This window comes from Rhinolophus ferrumequinum, chromosome 10, assembly GCF_004115265.2.
Source record: "Rhinolophus ferrumequinum isolate MPI-CBG mRhiFer1 chromosome 10, mRhiFer1_v1.p, whole genome shotgun sequence".
Taxonomy (NCBI): domain Eukaryota; kingdom Metazoa; phylum Chordata; class Mammalia; order Chiroptera; family Rhinolophidae; genus Rhinolophus; species Rhinolophus ferrumequinum.
Genome location: NC_046293.1, coordinates 9,575,727 through 9,595,197, shown reverse-complemented (window position 1 = coordinate 9,595,197; position 19,471 = coordinate 9,575,727). Strand labels below are relative to the sequence as shown.

Here is a 19,471-nt window from a genome sequence, read left to right as displayed (position 1 = left end):
GTATACCATTTTATCATCTCTCATGACTGTGGGAGGCTGGGCTCAGCTGGGTGGCTCTTCGGCTCCACATGATGTTGGCTGGGGCTGCATTCATTCTTGGACTCGACTGGGCTAGCACATCCAAGATGGCTCATGCCCACGACTGGTGCCTTGGCAAGGATGGAGGGAAGGTTGGACTCAGTGGGGTCACTGGAAGGGTTGGGTCTCTCTCTCCATTAAAGTCCATTCTTTCATCTGCTTATTCATTTACATTAACAACAAACATTTATACATCATGTATCAGGTACTTGCAAGGGTCATGGTGAGCCATCCAAGCAGAAGGGACATTTTTCTGGGCTCTCTGAAGACTTGGCAGCTCCCCATTGGGCTGTGAGCTCCTAAGAGCAGGCCCACGCTTAACCCACCCTCAAACCCTGTGTTTGGCACATAGTCTCAATACCTGTTTGCTGAATGATTACATGACCAAATGAATCAATGCTGTATAAGCATTTTTGAAGGCAACAGGAGTCCATTGCGGCATCTGAGTGGCAAATGTGTTTGTTAATGAGGAAGATCCCCCAGTTGCCTGCTGGAGGCTGGAGTGTCAGCAGAGGGAGTGGAGGCAGGAGGCCAGAAAGGAGGCTGTAACTACTGTCCAGAGACGAGATGCAAGGCCTAGAGCAGGCAGCAGCAGTGGGCCAGATAAGGAGATGGGTTTAACAGATTTGAAGAGGCAGACTTGTCCAGGTGTGGTGACCAGTGAGTGCCGGGTTGAAGGAATGGGAGGGGCCAGGGGGACCCCCAGACCTCTGCTTTGGAAGAAGAAACAAGGAGAAGCCAGGCTCCGTGATGGAGAGCCCTAAATGAAGTAGTCTTATCTGGCCAGTGCTTTCCTGCCCGCCAGGTGATGATCACATGGCAAGGGACCACGTTGGACTGGGTGGGTGGGTGCTCGGGAGGGGGTGCTGTCAAATCACCATGTTGTCAGCTCCTGCCCACAACCAACAGTTCTTCCTGTTTCAAAACACGTTACTCTTTCCTATCGAAAGGGCCTCTGGTCCTCAGTCAATTTGCAGAGCAGAAACAAGTGACTCACCCTGTAACCAGTAACTGCTGGGCACAGTGATATGTTGGAAAGAACACAAGGCTAGGATCCCAAGACCTGTGACAAAGGCCGTCAGCTGACAGTAACAGAAGTCCTGACCAACAGCGAGTAAACAAATAGGTATTAATAGTTTCATTTTCATTTTGTTCCCATACTAAGGCAGCCATTGGCTTTGGTTCAGCTGCCCACCAAAGTTGTCAAAGACCCAGGATCCTTTTATCTTTCTGTTCCTCTATTCTTAGCATGTTAGCTTGTATCTTCATGCTTGTGCTTCAAGTTTGCAAGATGGCTGCTACAGCTCCAGACATCTTTTTAGTATTCAAGACAGGGAAGGGGACAAGACAAAGGGCAGTTCAGCTGGGTCTATCATTTTTTTTATAGAAGAAAACAAAAACTTTCACAGATGCCACCTCTCCAGCTGACTTTCACTGATGTCTTGCTGGCCAGAACTGTGCGATCTTAGAACCCCCAGCTGCAAAGCAGGCTGGGAAAACAAGTATTTTTGTCTGGGGCTAGATCATTGCTGCTTTGCATGCAACTAGGAGTCTATTAGCAAGGAGGACGGGTGTAGTGGTAGAGAGTGGAAAAGTGGAGTGTTGCCTTAGTGGGTTGAGCTCTCTAACTCCTGTGCCCTCCTGTGTCTCCATTTCCTTCTCTGCAAAAAAAAGAGCTGTTTGTACCTACCTTGGAAGGCTACTAGGGGGATTAAATGAGATAATATGTGCTAGGTGAGACCCCCCCACAATGGTGAGAGAGTATTTACTGACATTATTGAAATAAAGCAAGGACTGTGTCCACTGGGGTAAGTTCGGGGGAAGAAGCCCACCCTTGGCGTGCAGGGAAGTTCTAGGAGCAGAGGAAGTTTTTCTAGGAAAGGGGACCAGAACAGCTGTGCAAAATCCTCAGCGTGCAAGAAGGGTGAATGTGGCTTTGAGGAAATGAGAGTTCAGTCTGACAGTGGGGATGCGAGTGCAGGAAGAGAGAGGGGGGCGGGGTGTGGCCAGGCATCTCAGGCCACGGGTTACAGGACCCAGGAAGAGCAGGGCACAAAAAGAGACTCCCCTTGGACTCTAGTTGACCGGAGGGGGCGCCTCAGGGCTTTTAAACATTGAATGGATTCAGGTGTGGGCTCTGACCCATCACATCTGTGTTTATGTCACGTATGTGTTGGTTTTCATGTGTTTTTTATTTGTTTCATAGAAGTAACTTTTAAAACATAACAGACTCATCTGAGCTAAAAGTAATCAAGGCTGTAGGGTTCCATCCTCACCCCCCGACCAGGGCCCTTTCAAGAGGGTGAGGCTCCTGGGAGCCAGTGAGCTGGAAGGTCCTGCCTCAGAACTTCAGGACTTTGGGGGCAGCGGGGCTGGCCGGGACACTGGGAGAGCAGAAAACAGAAACCTAAAGCATTTCACTGGCTGGGCATTGGGGCACTTCTGAGCTGTCAGCGACAAGTGACAAGGTCTTATATCTCTTTTTTTATTCCTTTATTTTAGCCTCTCTAGAGTGTCAGCCCACTAGGTAAGGAACTGAATCCCCACACCTGGGTGCCACCTGCCCCCCACCTAGAACAGTACCTGGCACAGACTGGGTGCTCAATAATTGTGTGTTGACTGAATGGATGAAGTTTAGAAAGAGATGCGTAATTGTCCACTGGAGTGGCAAGTCTGGCATTGGGAAATTGAGAAACACTAAGGTGACCAACTCCATACCAGGAACCGCTGTGCTTTATGGATGAACTTTTTAAATCTTTACAACGGCCCCATCTGTCATCTAAAGAAACTCACCTTTAGCTAGTACCTGCTGGAACTGGCAATGCTTCCTTACACTTTTAGGACACTCTCCTGTAACCTCCATGAGTAGAGGTGGGGATTTCTGGATGCCCACATCCATATTCCCAAATTCCAGCAAGGCTCTGGGTCTCCATTTGGGGACCAATGCCTCTACCCTGCTGTATGTGATTTGTCAGGGTTGTCCCCACTCCTTGTTGTAGCTAACAAGTAGTCCCGGCCTGGCCAATCAGGGCACAGCATCTCGCTGCCAAATATGATTGGTTGAAAGGGTCCAATCAGACCCTGAGCTGGTCCAATCAGAGCCACCTTAATTAGAACTTTGACTGGGCAAACACTTGCTCTTTTTTTGGTTGAACTTGAACCTGGAAAGGTGAAGTCCTGAGAGTCACCTGCCTGAGAATGAACCAGACAGCAGAAGACAAAATAAAGACGTGCAGGAAAGCAAGCCCTGCTGACATCATTTGAGCCCCCTGATTATACTGTACCTAAAGTCATGATATTTCCAAACTTGAATCAATAAATTTATTTTCTGCTTAAGCAGGTTGAATTGGGCTTTTTGTTTGCAGTAGCCAAAGTCCTGACTGGCAGGGTCTGAAAGTTTAAGACTCTCACAGGTAAATGTAGCTCAGGATCCTGTGAGTGGAGAAGAAAGACTTGAGAGATGGCAGGAGTCAGCTGGACCCAGGCTTTTGACTGGCTGGGCAGATGCCCACAGAGATTGAGAAAATCTGGTTTGTTTTGTTCTTGTCTCAAAAGAAGAACTAAGACCAGAGGGACAAACTTCTGAGACCCTCATTTTAGCTCAGCAGGAGAACTTCCAGACAAGCTGGGCCATCAGTATTGGAATAGGCTGTCTCAGTAAGAGTAAGAGACCCGTTTCTGAAGTTATACAAATGGTGGCCAGCAACCATCTGGACCAAGTTTTCTGGAGGGGATTCAGGCGTCAGGTGAGACAGGAGTAAATGGGTAGACGCTGCCATGTGGCACTGACCACAGTAATGCAGGGGTGGCTTATTGAGTCCTGGGGCTCCCCTCTTGCCCCTGGGAAGGCAGTAGCATGAGGGGATTGGCACGCAGCAGCTACAAATTCACACCTTTGGGCCCAAGGGGGCGTCCAGCACAGAGAAGATGATCAACCAAGCTCTGCAACCATTTGCTAAGAAACGCCACAGGGAGGGGACAGCATGGCCAGCCAGGGTACCATCAGGCTTTGAGTGGCGGCCTTGGAGAGTCAGAACCATCTGGCTGGGAGGACTGGTTGCAACCTGGAAAGCAGACAGGCAGGGGGTGAGAATTTGGGGAAAAGCAAGATCTACAGCCAGCTTTCCTGGCAGACGGCTCATTCCCACCTCCCGGCTTTTGCTCAAGGTGGTCCCTCCCCCCAGGACTGTCCCCCCTGCTAGTCCCGCCACACCAAGTACTCTCTCTCCATCCTTCTGCTCCAACAGTCTCACAGCTCAGTCTTTCCTGCCTCTGCCCCTATATGCGGGTGTCAGGTCTCTCTGGCTGGACCGGGCTCTCCTAGACATGGAGACTGAGGCATCATTCCATCCCTTCTCCTCCCGCCTTCCTGCAGGGCCCGCAGGGTGGGAGCTCAGTAACCTGGCGTTTTCTCAGACCTTGAGCTTCCTTCTAGGAACTGGGCTCACTGAGCTGGACTGGCTCAGGCAAATGGGGAAACTGAGGCCACTTCACTTCCCATTCCTGCCCTAACTGCCACTCCCAGTGAAACCAAGAGCCACTGAGCAGTGGCTGGATGATGCCTCCCGGCTGGAGCCTACTGTGTGGTGGTGGTGTGAGCCTACTGTGTGGTGGTGGTGTGGGGTGGACGGGGTCTTAAGCCATGGGGGAGGGGCTCTTACCCCTAGAGGATGCTGCAGGGGCGCTTCTGCGGCCGCGTGGGCTGGGGACACAGGACGGCGCGGATCGCCTCGTCGAAGACGGTTTTGAGGCCTCTCTGGGTGAGGGCCGAGCACTCCAGGTATTTCACTGAGTCTGGGGTGAGGCAGCAAAAGGGTGGAGGCCTAGGTCAGGGGAGGGTCCTGGGCAAAACCCCTTTCAAAGCCACACAACCGCGCCAGGCTGTGGGGGCCGCCTGGGCTATGTCACTCAGAGCAGGGAATTTAGCTCTCTGTGCCTCAGTTTCCTCATATCTGAAATGGGGAGCTTGAATTCAGTGGGAGGAGTTAAGACCCACAAGAGCAAGTCTGTGTTGTTGTTTTTGGACACATAAGCCCTTAATTTGTGGAAGGCAGGCAGGCAGTTTTATACTTTCCTGGGAAGAAAAGGGCTCAAGCTAGTGACCGAATCTCTGCACACCTTAGTTTCTTCTAGAAAATAGGCACATACCTGCCTCCATGCTTCCCCCATGAGTCCTGAGGCACTCGCAGCCCACTCGCCAGGACCTTCCAAATGTCATCTGACTGTTCCTTAGCATCACCCCATTTTAGAGATGAGGAAACTGAGGTTCTGAGGGGAGGCCGCCTGTCCAAGGTCATACACTGGACCTTTCTCCTCCACCTCTGGGCAGCTGGGGGCCTTTAGCAAGAGGAGTGGGACTTGGAGACCTCTTTCCCTCATAAGGAGCCGTGCCTCCTCCCACGTGACCAGTCAGGGCTGGAGCCTGGGGCACAGACAGCAACAAGGGCAGGCTGAGCCCCCACTCCCAAGGCCAGCGTTCCATAACCTCTGAAAGGAACCTGTGTGCGTTCCGTGTCCACTACAACCCAGTTGCCCTGAAGGGAGAAACCGCCAACCTCTTCTTCGAGAGGCCTGAGGTCGATTTCAGAAACAAGAGGAAGGCGAGGACCAGGAAGGGGGAACTTCGCCTCCTCACTGGGGGAGCCAGCTCTTCTGGGGAGAGGGAAGAACACAGACACTGATGGTCACCTGCTCCCTGCCAGGCACCAAGCTGGGCGCTTCCAAAAACCCTATGAAGGCTTACTGTGATTCCCCACTTCCCAGGGGAGGAAACAGGCCCAGAGCGGGGAAGCCACAGGCCCAGAAACATACAGCAGTGGGGAGGGGAGCCAGGATTTCAGGAGGGGCAGCCCCTAGAAAGAGGAAGCCCGCCGATGCCCAAGGCTGGGGTGAACAAAAGGGTGGGGCAGGGATGAAGAAACTGAGGCTCAGGGAGGATACCACTTGCCCAGAGTCACACACTAGATTTCCCCCCCACGTGGGAGCACACTCCCTCCAGGGAGCCTAGGCAGTGGTCCCAGGGCCTGGCTGGCAGGAACGGAGCACCCTGAGATCGGTCCAGGAGTCTTGTCACCATAACCTTCTGTGCCTAGAAGGGTGTCACTGGGCATTTGGCTACTGTTTCTCTGCCAGGGACCATAGCCAGTGTCTCCCTCGTCTACACCCAACTGTCTCCTTGGCACCCACCATCCTCTTGCTCTTCTTGGCTCAGTGGTATCCAAAGCAAGGATCCTGAGCTGGAGGGTCTGGGCTTTGCTTCAGCTCTGCCTCTGGTCTGGTCTAGGACTTTTTGCCAATCCTCTCTGTGCCTCAGTCTCCCACCGGTCCAGGACATGGTGACATGTGGTAGCTTATCAAGCTGAGGTAAGGGGCAGGGGAGCTGCAGAGAGGGCATGGGGGCGGGCCAGGGGACAGCAGACGACCCTAATCTTCATGATCGAGGGAGCCAGGCATCCAGTGTTAGACTCTGGTCTCTGCCATGTCCTAGCTGGGTGACCTTGAGCCAGTGATTCCACTCCCTGAGCCTCAGTTTCCTCCTCTGTAAGGTGAGGGTAATGAGTCCCTCCTTCATAGTCGCTCTAAGAATGAAGAGGGAAAATGCCTGGGCCCTGCACCCAGGAAGTACTCAATCCGTCAGCTGTGATTACCAGCTGGGATCAGAGCTGCCTCCACAACTGGTCACCCCAGGGCTGGGGAGAGGCCGAGGTGGGCAGCAGCAGCTGCTGTCTTCTTCATCAGCTCTGCAGGCCTAGGGCCACCGGGCCTCCTCCCCCTTGACCTGGGCTGGTCCAAGACAAGTTCAAAGCCTCTGCCCCTGTCCCCACTACCGCCTGAGATCAGCCTCAGAAGGAATTGGCTAGAGGCCAAGACAGGACCCCCGAATCACCTCCTTATAGAGGAGAAAGGATGGTAAGGGCCTGTGCAGGCTGGCTTGTGTGGATAGGGAGACCGAGACTCAGAGAGGAGCCACTGGCTCAAGGTCACACAGACAGTCACTGCCGGAGCCAGGACCAGACTCCAGAGTTTCAGACCCCTTCTTATCCCAAAACATGTGCTTTAAAAGGGAAAGGGTCAGCTGCAGGCTGGAGCGTCCATGTTGGGTGGAAGGAGTCCAGGTGGACAGGATGGTCAGAAAGAAGAGAAAACAGGGTTGCAATCCCCGATATTTGTGAGGATAGCCCGGTGGGCCTGGGAGCCACAACCCCCAGCATGGGGCATGGGACTCTCAGCTTAAGCAGCAGCCTGAGGTCCCCTGGGGAAGATGGCCCTGTCACTAGGCTAGTCACGGGAAGGGGGAGGTGGTGGCTGCGGTTTCTCTTCCTGTGAAGAGATGTGAGTCCCCAGGGCCCTCCCAGTTCCGGGGGAAGGAAGAGTGGTGGGGCTGAGGCAGGGACAGGATGGGGAGGTCCGACAGACTCAGGGGCCAAACTTTGGGTCTGCAGGACCCTGGGGTGAGACAGACCACAATGGGCCGCTGGGTCACTGCTCATAGTGGCCAAACCTGCTGGTAGTCCCGGGCTCTTGGGCAAGTGCATCGTCCTGGGCTGCAGGCAGGTCAGGGCCTGGCCAGGGACAGCAGGTCCCAATGCCACGGGAGAGGCCAGACCCATCAGTCATCACCTCCCTAGTGCAGGCAGGCCCGATCCACCACGAGGAGGACCCCAGCCAGCAATTTGCTGTTCTGTGTTCAAATCCCAGTTCTGCCACCTACTAGCTGTATGACCTTGAGAAGTCACTTTACTTCTCTGGTGCAGTGATGAGGAGGCAAAGAGAAGTTGGGCTGAGAAGCCTTGGGGGTGAGGGGAAGGAGGTGAAAACAGAAGCGAAGGCCTCACCCTTGAAACTCAAGGCAGAAGCACCTCCTCTAGGAAGCCTTCCTGAAAAACCTAAACTTGACTTGGCTCCTCATCTTGCAAGCAGCCACAGCACACCCCATGCTATCCCTGCTTCTGTCTGTGCAAAACACTTTATTTCAAGATCTGATTATGGATTCTACTAATAATAATAACAGACTGCTTCCCAGGTGCAGGTGCTGCTCTAAGAGCTTCACGTGTATTAATTCATTTAATTCTCCCAACTGCCTAGAACTGCTACTGTTGCCAGGTTTTACTGATGAGGAAACATAGGCACAGAGAGGCTTAGTCCTTGGTCTAGGGTCACACAGCTAGCACACAACACAGTCAGGGTTTGAACTGCACAGTCTGGCCCTGGAGTCCGTGTTTGCAATCACCGTGAGGCTGAGTCAGGGCTCCCCACCCCCGCACCCGGCTCCCCTCTCTGAGCCCGAGCCCCGTACCTATCTCCTTGGCCAGTGCCAGGCCCTGAGGGTAGGTGATAGGCGCCAGCTTCTTCTCCTTCAGCTTCTCGATGGTCTCCTTGTCATCCCGCAGGTCCAGCTTTGTCCCCACCAGGATGATGGGTGTGCTGGGGCAGTGGTGTCGCACCTCGGGGAACCACTGGGCAGGTCGGCGGTGGGGAGAGAGAGGTTGTGCAGGGAAGAGAGAGGACCCGAGGTTGTGCGGGGAGCAGAGGGAGCATGACAGCGGGAAGAAGAGGGGCACCGAGTTGTGAGAAAATAAGGTGTGGGCATGAAGGTGTGTGGAGGAGAGACATGAGGTTGTGCAGCGAGGAGAAGGCACGTGGTTGCAGGAAAAGAGGAGGCATGATTTTGTACAGAGATAAGAGGTGGCCCAAGGTGGTGCGGGGAGGCGAGAGAACACGGTTAGAGAGGGCGCAGAGTAAAGTTGACACGCCCAGCCCCCCTGAGACTCCCTTGAGTCTCATCCCGAGTCCCCCCAGGCTGGGTTGGCACTGGGGACCCTCTCTGCTCATACCCTCTGCTGCCCCCTGAGATAGACTTCAAGTTACGGGTCCTTCCTTCCCTCCCTACGTTTCTCAGGGTCACCTGCGCCCAGACTCCCCAGGCCCCTCAAGCCTGCCTCTGCCCAGCTCACCTTGGCACGGACGTTCTCATAGGAGGCTGGGCTGACAAGGGAGAAGCAGATGAGGAAGACATCCTGGGGAAAGAGCAGGCAAGCGTTACCCATGAGGGGAAGCCCAAGGGTGTCCCACCTGGTCCCCTCCCACACCAAGCAGCACTGAGCAGTGGGGCAGCCCAGGGGACGCTGAGTTTAGGGTCTGTCAGAGCAGGGATGCCCGCCTTCCCCTTCCGCCAGGCTGCTGTTAGTTTATCCAGCACCTCCCAGAGGCCAGGGCCTGTCCTTAGTGGTTCGTCCTCACACAGCACCCTACAGCAGTGCTGCCGTCACCCCCATTCCACAGATGGGGAGACTGAGGCTACAAAGGTAAAGGGTTTGCCATCTGGAGCTCCAGAATCCATACTCCTAACCAGGCATTCACTGCTCCAATGTCTGGTTACCAGCCCCAGCCCTGGAGGGTGAGCCAAGGACCTGGGGGTTGCCAGCCCCAGCCCTGGAGGGTGAGCCAAGGACCCAGGGGTGCCCAACAGCCCCAGTGCCACCTGCAGGCTTACCCCATCTCTTCTCCCCTGACCCAGCACACCCGGGGCTCACTGGCCTGAGCTCCCTATTGAGGCTTCAGGTCTCCTTGCCCCACCCCCAGGGAGCCAGGTGGTGCCAGAGCCCATGAGGCAGGGGCCTGGGAAGACAGGCAGAGATAACTGGGGCCTGAGGGAGGGCTGCGGGCACGGGAGGAGTCCCTGGCTGTGCCCAGGGAGGCAGGACAAGGCAGAGTCCTTGAGCTGGACCGGAAGGGGAGGGTCAGGGTGCACCAGGCCAAGCTGGCCCAAGGGCACACGACGCAGAGGGAACAGGGTGAGCAGAGGCCAGGCCCACAAGGCACGTGGGGGCTTCACACCGTCTGCGGGTAGGAGAGCGGCCGGAGGCGGTCGTAGTCCTCCTGCCCGGCTGTGTCCCACAGCCCCAGGTTCACCGGCTTGCTGTCCACCATCACATTAGCTGAATAGTTGTCAAACCTATGGGAAGCAGGCAAGACGGAAGGGTCAGTCTCCAGACCCAGAGCTCGGGGCCCTCCAGGCCAGGCCTGAGTTGTTTCATGGCAGATGCTGAGACCCAGAGAGGGTCTGCAATGGAACCAAAGTCACACAGCACTATGCACTTGTGTTTCCTTTTATTTTATTTTTTCATTACTGATTCACCACACACAAAGTTGTAAATGCAGGTAAGCATAAAAAGGAAACCATTGCCTCGATGATTAGGTTTCAGCCCTCACCAGCCTTGGGAGAGGTGATTTTCCAAAGCAGCGTAACATTCCTTCCAAAGCTTGATCAAAATAGAGGTACCCACCTCCTGTGCAGGACACTGAGGCTGGTCACCCAGTATTTGCTGAACAAATGTTTCTCCCCATTTTAGGTTGGGTCCCCCCTGCGATGAGCAGGTGATACAAGTGGTTTATTGGGGAAGTGAGCCCTGACAGCTACAGGAGGAGAGAGGGGACAGTGACCAGCATAAGGCATGCCAGTGAGCGTTTGCTACTGTGGGCAACTGGGGCTCCGGCCTGCGGGCCTCCTGGGAGACAGCGTGGGCTATGCTCAGGGTGCTCCCCAAAGAGGGCAGGAAGCTGGGCTATTTCCCCATCTTCCACTGGCAGAGGGACGTCCTGGGTGTTAATTCTCGTTTTCCAGCCCACCCCGAGTGCACACTGAAAGCCGTCAGTCACAGGAGCTTCAGGAAACACCACCAGCACACAGTAGGGACACACATGTGGAAGGAATAGCGTGGGATGTTAAGTGACTGCTGAAATCTCCTTGCCCTCAGAGAGGACTCCAGAGCCATCAAATGAGCTTCCAGATTTTTAAAAAATTCAGCCCAACAGCATTTCTGACTACAGACATCCCTGAGAGCAAGATGCTGGTGTCTCATGCTGTGGAAGAGAAAACTGGGATCAGAGAGGTATAGTGACTTTTCCCCAGGCCACACAGTCAATGAGTGACCAAACTAGGTGAGAAGCCATTTCCATCTGATTCCACATTGAGTGTTCACTGCCCCGTGCCATAGCTGTGCTTCCTCAGATCCCCCCACACCCTGTCCCTGGGGGCTAGGGACACCACTTTGTCTCTCTTCATTGAGGTCACCCTCTTAGGCCTTCATCCCCTGACCTAGCCCATTGAGACTTCAGGCTCTTCCAGCTTCTCCCTGTACTCTTCCCCATCACACACCAGCCAGGCCGTTTCCTGGGCACACTGCCCGCCTCCCTGCACCTGTTCACGCTGTGTCCCCCACCTGGAATTCCCTCCCCACCTCTCCTTATCCAAATATTCCCACCCACCCTGAGCATGCGGTCCTCCACACTCTCCTATCTGTGCCTCTCTCTGGAATACTCTTCCCTCCTCTTTTCACCCTTGTCTCCTAGTGATGCTTCAAAACCCTGCCCAGACAGTTCCTCCTTTGTGGGGAAGCCTCCGGGCCACCTCCGGGAGAGAGCTCATCATTCCGTCCCTCAGGCAACTGCTGTACCTTCACCACGAGCAGACACTTAGTGTGCCCCTGTCCCGCCGTGTGGGCAGGGCCGTGCCCGCTTTAGCTCTGCAGCCTGACTTTTTTAACACACTGCTCTTGTTCAGCCCTGGAGCGTGTCTTTGTCACCTCTCCGTTCTGTAAAAGGCCCTGCTTCTTCCTGCCTGGAAAGCTCCTGCAAACACCCCTCCCTGGCTTCCCATTCTTCTTCCTCCCACTGCCAGACTGACTCTTCCTCAATCCTTCCTCCAGCCCCATCTCAAAGTCATCTCCTCTGGGAAGCCTTTCCAGCTGAGTCTCTGATGCCCAGCCAGACTGGGTTCCCAACCCAGCGAGCTGTGGTCAATTCAGCACCCCAAAAGGTAGGCACCAAGTCTGGCTTGTTCTTCACTGCACCCTGAGGCCAGCACTGCATTTGGCATATAGTAGGTGCTCTGTATACCTACCCTGGGCACCACACATACCACCGTAGGATTTCAGGTCCAGGGAGACACCACTGGGCTTGATGGGCGAAGAAGGATCTGGGTTGTCTTTGACTTTGGCCAGAAACCCTCCTTTAGGATGAGCTTAGGGTGTTGGAATACTCTCTCCTCTAATGTCCAGTCTGAAACTCTGGTGCCAAAAAGCCTCTAAAATTCCTTGAGCCAAAGGTGACTATCTTCTCTGAGCCACTCCCAGGGCCTATGGGCTGTGGCCATGGGGAAAGAGCTGTGTCCTGGGACTTATGGCCGCACCGAGCATCTACCCTGGGACCCGGCAGAGGCTAGTGTTCCTCATATGTTAGGTCTTAAAGTGTCATGTGACCCAGGCAACAGGACCTTAAGTTACTCCCATTAGACAGATGAGGAAACCGAGGCCCCAAGAGGTTAAGTAACTTTTCCAAGACCAGCCAGCTCATAAGCAGAGGAGCTGGGATATGAGCCCTGCTTCTTCCATGCCACCCATTAGTGAGCAAGTGAGTGGGGAAATGAACCTGGGGACAGCCACCCAGAGTTGAGAGGGAACAGAGTTCCTATGAAGACTCGTCCTGACTGTGTGACCCTGGGTAAGTCACCTAGCTTCCCCGAGCCTCACTTTCTTCACTGTGAAAAAAAGCCCTATCTCTAGGGGCCGCTAGCAGGATCCAAAGAGACAAAGACATTCAAGCCACCCCCATAGGGAAATGCTGAGAAACTGAGCGATCTCATGTTTGATGTCCCCACACACTGCACCCCCCCCAGAGGACCAGCTGCCAGAGCCCAAGGGATTGCTCTAGAGACACCATGCTCTGCAGCTCTCAGGGGTCCCCTTACTTCAGAGACCTACAGGCAGCCAGGACCAGAGGACCTTACACCAGAGGACCAGAGTGGCCACCAGAGGACCACGGTGGCCAACCCTCACTCTAAATTCCAAATGAGGAAACTGAGGCTCACAAGGAGGAAGGGACTTGCCTAAGATCTCACAGTCAGTTGGTGGCAGGGCCAGGATTAGATCCTGTTACCCAACCCATGTGGTAAGCATCACCACGATTTCATGGCTGGAGACTCAGTGGAGTTTGAGCTGGAGTGTGGGGCTGACCCTGAACTCTGGGGACGGCAGGGGGCTCACATTTGCTGAGCACCCGGGGTGTGAAGTGCTATTTCAGGTCCTTCGATCTTAGATCATTTCGGTGGGCCCAGGAAGTAGATTTTACCACTGTCCCCATTTTACACACGAGGACAACTAAGAATCAGAGACTAGGAGTGACCTACCCAAGGTCACACAGCTGGGGTGTTTTCACCCAGAGTCTGGGCGGCCTCTTTCTGCATTCCCCAGGGCTGCAAACCCAGCCCTGACCCTGGAATAAAGTGGAGGAGGAAAGTGGGGGCCGGTGAAACGGGTGCCCGAGTTCTAGCACCTTCTCGGGGCAGGTCAAAGCATCCCTTGCCTGCAATATGCTTAGTTCTGTTCTAGAAGCTGGTGCAACAGCAGTGAACTAGACAGACCAGAGGCCTGTCCTCCCAGAGCTCCCATCCTGGCAGGGGAAGTCAGATCAGGACAGGCTACCAAGCGTCAAGCAGAGTGGTGGGATGGAGGGGGCTGGGTGGAGGGAGGGGACCCTTAGACCGGGAGTCAGGGACATAATACCTGAGCTGGGAACTGAATGATGGGAAAGGGGGAGGGCAGAGGCTTGGGGGAAGCTGGTGAGTCTGGGATGGTTGGGGAGGAGAGCGTGTCATTCAGGGCTTGGAACAAATGCCAGGCTAGGAGGTGGGATTTAAGTATGAAGAGGAACCAGGGAAGGGATTGAGTCAGAATGTGGCTCCATCTAATTTTCGCGTTTGAAAGCTCACCTGGGCTTCCGTTTGAAAATGGCTATAAGGAGGACTGCTGGAAGGGGGAGACCCCTATGCCACAGGCACCCGAGGGCAAGGTCTTTCTGCCGTGTCTTTGTATCGGCAACACCCAGCATAGGACCATCCACAGAGCAGGCTTTGGTCTCCCCATCTGTGAAATGGGGATTTGACCTTGAGCTGTTTACCCACCCCCATCTGCTGGCAGTAAGCGGAGCTCTGCTCTCTGCTTATCTGATCCTGCGCTGGCAGCATGTGCCTCCCAGGCCCAGCAAACCCTATCATCCCCAGCCCCAGAAGCTCTCCCGGGATATCTGGGCTGCCCCAACTCCACTCTCCCCAGCTGCCCCCACCCTCCAATGTCAAGGACTCAGTACAGCTTATCTACCCCTCTGGGTCACAGAGGCGCAGGGATTATAGCAGGAGCCACTCTGAGGCTTGTCCAGAGCTGAGCAGCCTTATACTAGCAGACAAGGGTGGCAGGCAGGACTGGCCACATACTTCACAGGGTCCAATGCAAAATAATAACACAGGGCCCCTTGTTCAAAAATGAAGAATTTCAAGATGGGGCTATGAGAGCATTAAACCAAGTCCAGGACCCTTCTGAGCACGGTCCCTGTGCAGCTGCAAAGACGGCACACCCCTAAAGCCAGCTTCGGCTCTGATCCAACTCCTCAGAGCATCCTGGGAAGGCAGACCTGGTCTGGTCCATTCTGTCTGTCCTCCTGCAAGGTTGTCCAGGATAGCCAAGTCTACCAGGGCCCAGTCTCTGCAAAGTGCTGAGAACAACTGGCTGTAGGTCCCGCCATCTTGCACCAGAGAACACACCTTCCCTCTCCTGCACAGGGGAGGCACCCAGACAATGAGCTTGAGATCTCCCAGCCAGCCCCCACCTCCTATAGAAAGGGAAACTGAGGCTCAGAGAGAGGAAGTGACTTGTCTGAGGTCCCTCAGCAAGTGGGCCTTCCAGCCCAACTGGGACAGGAAGATGCAGGAACACAGGCAGGGCCAGCACACTCCTGGTGACAAGGGCCTTCTGCGGGCGCTATCTTACCTGAGTCCACACCTGCCTCACTGCTCAAATCTAGAGCCAGCCTTCCCTCGGCACTAGGAAGTACTGATAAACATTTGATGATTGATGGCAAACGGGCAGGTAAGAGGAGGTATGGAGAGGGGTTGTGTATTGGCACCAAGCTATATGGGAAATTAGGGACCAAGGTGGGGTAGAAATTGGTTTTCCAGGTTTGCTACCCAGGTTGGTCTGACCTCTCCTGGCTGCCTGGGTCAGGTCAGTGTCGCAGGGAGTAAAATCAGTAGAGGTAGCACAGGACATCGGTGAGCCTGGGGGCAAATCCTTTAGTGGCTGTGAGCCCCCCAGCTCCCCGTGAGGATCAAGTGAGATCACACATGCGTGACATTTCATGCAGGGGCCAGCACACAGCCCTCAAAAGATGGTAGCTATGATCAGTCTTTGTAGGACCTCCCCAGGAAGGTCAATGCAGTTCAGCTCAAAACACATGCTAGACCTTGTGTCTAAGACAACCTGTAGATTTAACTGTGCAGAGACACCGTGCTAAGACCAGGAGGTGACCTGAAACGAGCAGGATGAGGCTCCCTGCCCTCTATAGGCCCATGGTCAAAGGTTAGATAACGTCACTCTGGAGAGTGAGAGACCCCTTCATGCTAGATCAGAAAGGCTGCCTGGAGGAGGAGGCACTGGAGCTGGGCCTGGAGGTCTTAGACCTGTGGGTGTGGAAAAGGAAGGCGCTCCAGGCAGAGGGAACAGTTGAAGCAAAGGCCCTGAGCTGGAAATGCTCCTCGAATGTTTGGTAAATAGAAGGTGGCCACGAAGCTAAAAGGGAAGGTTGAGAGAAGACCATGGAGAGCCTGGAGTGCTGCGCTGCAGAGTTAGGGAGTTGTCCTGTGAGTGCTGGGGGTCACTGGAGGCTGGTGGAGGAGGAGCTGGTGCTTCTCCCCTTATCCTTCCCTCCTGGGTGTGACAACCTTGCCTCCACATCCAACAAGAGGACAGGGCCTCCAATTGGTCTCCGGATGGCACTGACCTCTCCCCCACAACACATATGTCTTGGTGTCTCTGCTCCTGTCACCAAGGCCTGAATTACCTCCTCCACCACCCACCCTGTCCCCCACCTCTGCTTCTCTGACCCAGCCCCTCTTCCCACCCTGCTCTTCTTGCTCAGGCCCGCCTTCTCCATCTCCTTCTTCCTTGCGGCCCTCTTGAAGGCCACCTGCTCCCCTTCGGCACCACCCCACCCTGACACGTTCTCTCTCCGTTCTGGGAGCCCGCAGCCCTCACCCTGACATCTCATCTTGGCCTGCCTCCTCAGCCAGACCATCAGGCAGCTCTGCCAGGCAGACCGGCGGGGGCATCTCCTCGTTGCCCGATCCCCACGTGCCCACACACAGCCTGGCACACAGGAAGTGCCTGAAAAGGGGGTGGGCTTGATGATGCATGTCTCCCCATCCTCCGAGCACCCCACCTGCCCACGGTACTCACACAGTGGGGATGTACTCTCCCGGGAAGGCGTTGGTGGTGTAGCTGATGAGCAGGCAGGTCTTGCCCACGGCTCTGAAAGACAAGACATTCCGAAGGACAGCTGTCACAGGCCCTGGCCGAGATGCGGGGAGGTTTCAGAGCACGTGCCCCATTCTCTAACCCAGCCCTCAGGGAAGACCCAGGCCCACCCCTTTGGCCTCAGTTTCCCCATCTGAAGATCCCCAGGTCAGCGTTTTCAAACCTGAGGGCCATAGAGTCATTTGGAGTGCTTGTTAAAGGGCAGGCTTAAGGTTCTACCCCAGAGATGCTGATCCATGGGTGTGGGGCGAACTGGAAATCCATTTTGAAAGAACTTTCCCAGGTGCCACTGATGTGGGACAGAGGGTAAAGGGCAGTCGGTACCCAGGAGACCTACTGGGTTGGCCAATGCTGCAGGGCCCCTGGTGCCTGAGCGGGGCTCTGCCACCATAGGCCTAGGCTTCAGACACCAGATCCACCTGCCAGTGACACGATTTGGAGCAAATCAGGTAACTTCCCTTTGCCTCAATTTCCCCATCTAGAAGATAGGTATAAGGTGAGTCCATCCCCAGAGAGGTGTACTGAGAAGTAAATTAGATGAAGTCCATAAAAGAACTGGGCACAGCATAGCCGCCAGCCGATGTCAGGGAAAGCCTGTCCCTCCTCTACCATCCTGCCTCACCAGAGAGCATCTCAGTTAAGAGCTTGGAGCTCTGGAGTCCGAGAGACCAGGGTTCAAAGCCCATAAGGTCTTGGGTAAATTACTTAACTGCTTCGAGCTTCAGTTTTCCCACCTGTAAAATGGTCCTAGTATTAATTGGTAGGAGGATAAAATAGAGAGGATGACTAAGCCCATTGCCTGACACATATTAAGTGTTAAATAAATTGTGATCACCTGCTGTTCGTGCTGTCTTCCCCTCAGCCTGCTGGGCTGGGACGGGGCCCAGGTGGAGGCCAAAGGGGCAGCCGTGGCCCTCCCCGCTTGCTCCACTGTTTCGTCATTTCCCGTTCTGAGGAGTTGGCCTGCCTCTCATCCCCACCCTGCCCTCCCCAGGGCCTGCCACCAAGGTAACTTTGAATGACTAGAACGTTGTTCTTGGCTTCCGCCCTCCCCAACTCAGATCAGATACAAAGCAGAAGTGGGCAGGCAGGCAGATAACAGCCAGCCATGCATCAGAATCAGCTGAGAGCGGCCTGATCAGCCGGCCCACCCCCACCGACCCATGAGAGCCAAAGTAAGCAGGGGCCACAGGGACCCAGGCCAGGAAAGATCTGAGTCTCTTGAGGCCTCAGGCTACCCATCTATAGAACAGGAAAGGTGGACAAGAGGCCTGCCCAGCTAGAACATGCTGGGATGTCCTGGGTTGTGCCTATGGAAAATCCCAGGACAGACCCGTGGGCTGGACCCTGAGGTATTGTTCCTGGGAGGCACGAGAGATTGGCATTTAGACCAGTTATCTCACAGATGAGGAAACTGAGGCCTCCAGGGTGACAGGGTAACCTGAGGTCACTAAATCTGACAGCTGAGAAGGTGTCTCAGCCCAGCCGGTCCCATGTTGACCCCCACAGCCACCCTCATCTCTCCGTCCCTCCTCCTTCCCTCTCTCTCTCTCCTCTTCTCTACTTCTGCTCCTCGCTCACACCCCCACACATCCTCCCCAACCAGGCAGCTGTGAGGGGGAGGGGAGAGGACGCGGACATTTATTGAGCTCACACTATGTGCAGGACAGCCACTCAAAACGCCTGAAGTGACCCCACATCAACCCTGAGGACGTGCGCCTTTTCCCAGATGGCCAAGCTGAGGTTCAGAGATGTGCTGTGACTTGCCCAAGGCCACACAGCAGAATAAGCCAGTGACTAGAGTCCAGGTCAGCCTGGGGACGAAGGGCAGATTTTTGGCTCCCTACCCCCCACCTGCATCCACAGAGTTGAAGACTGAGGTCCTATGGGAGACCTGCCCCAGCTCTCAGAGTGCCGGTGAGGGACCCCAGGCATCGCCACCCACCGTCCTGTACCCTCCACCCAGGAAGTTTCCAGGGTGAGGTGGGCAGAGAGAGTGAAGCTGTCCTCAGCCCACCCGGGGGCTCCCTCTGCTTCCTGGGAGAAGGGGCGGTTCCTCCTGGCTGCCTCCCAGGGACTCCTGCGGGGCAGGGGGCTTCCCCAGGGACGCCAGGGCTCCTGGTAGGGGGCTGTGAGCAAGTTCAGCCAGGTACCTACCCATCTCCCACCACCACACACTTGATGGCCTGCATCGTGTCTGGGGCCTGGGGAGCGGCGGCGGTGACAGCTCAGGGTGTGGAGCGTTTCTGCGGGTACCAGGGGTGTGGAGAGCCTGGTGAGGGACCCAGAGCCCAGCAGCAGGGGACAGGAGGCAGGAGGAAGCGGAAGCGGAACTTGCCTAAACTGCTGCCCTCACAGCCGTTTGCAGAAGGCGGAGCATGCGGTCTGGCAGACCAGCAGGGGGGTGGGGGGGGGGCCTCAGGTACTAGGCTGGGTCCTGGCAGCCCCAGTGAGCATCCCTGCTATGGGGCACCAGCTGGTGACCTAGGGACCCTCTCAGCTGTGGACTCGCTTCCATGGGCAGGGCCAGAGTTGTTCTCCAAGAACTTGAGGTTTCCAAGAATTCAGTTCACCTCAATTCTAAGCAATAAGCATTTAGTAAGCATCTACTGTGTGCCAGCCACAGTAGCAGGTACTGGGGAGTCCAGGATGCAAGAGGAATAGCTTGTCCCTGGGGAAGATACGACCTCATCACAGTTGTCCATAAAACAAGACAGAAAGTGATGGAGTCACAGGGAATCTGCAGGGAGGAGACCTAGAGTTACGTAGAGGGAGAGCTGGGGCCTGTACGGTGGCACTCAAGCCGGCACTTAAATGTGTCAGAGCGGGCGCACTCCAGGTGAGCGGACTGCGCGAGCACGATATAGACATTCCTCCAAACGGGGTAGAGTGGGAACCCCTGAGGGTGGAAGGATGACAGATATGGGAGGAGGGAGATGAGGAAGGAAGGAAGACGAGGCTCAGCTGATGGAGAAGGGGAAATAGAAGGGAAGTGACGGGCAGTGCCCCACGCCAGCCAGGCCCTGGGC

At 55.2% G+C, this 19,471-nt stretch overlaps 1 protein-coding gene across 1 annotated transcript; it reads right to left on the bottom strand.

Annotated features, from left to right (window-relative positions):
* Positions 1–3,385: 3,385 nt before the first annotated feature.
* RAC2 (Rac family small GTPase 2) lies at positions 3,386–18,770 on the bottom strand. The gene is made up of 7 exons (XM_033118138.1): positions 18,600–18,770; positions 16,365–16,436; positions 9,916–10,033; positions 9,033–9,095; positions 8,375–8,534; positions 4,740–4,872; positions 3,386–4,142 (listed from the first exon to the last, which is right to left on the bottom strand). Exons 1-6 carry the CDS (start codon positions 18,632–18,634, stop codon positions 4,742–4,744), a joined length of 579 nt encoding a protein of 192 aa, XP_032974029.1. The 5' UTR covers positions 18,635–18,770; the 3' UTR covers positions 3,386–4,142; positions 4,740–4,741.
* Positions 18,771–19,471: the final 701 nt, after the last annotated feature.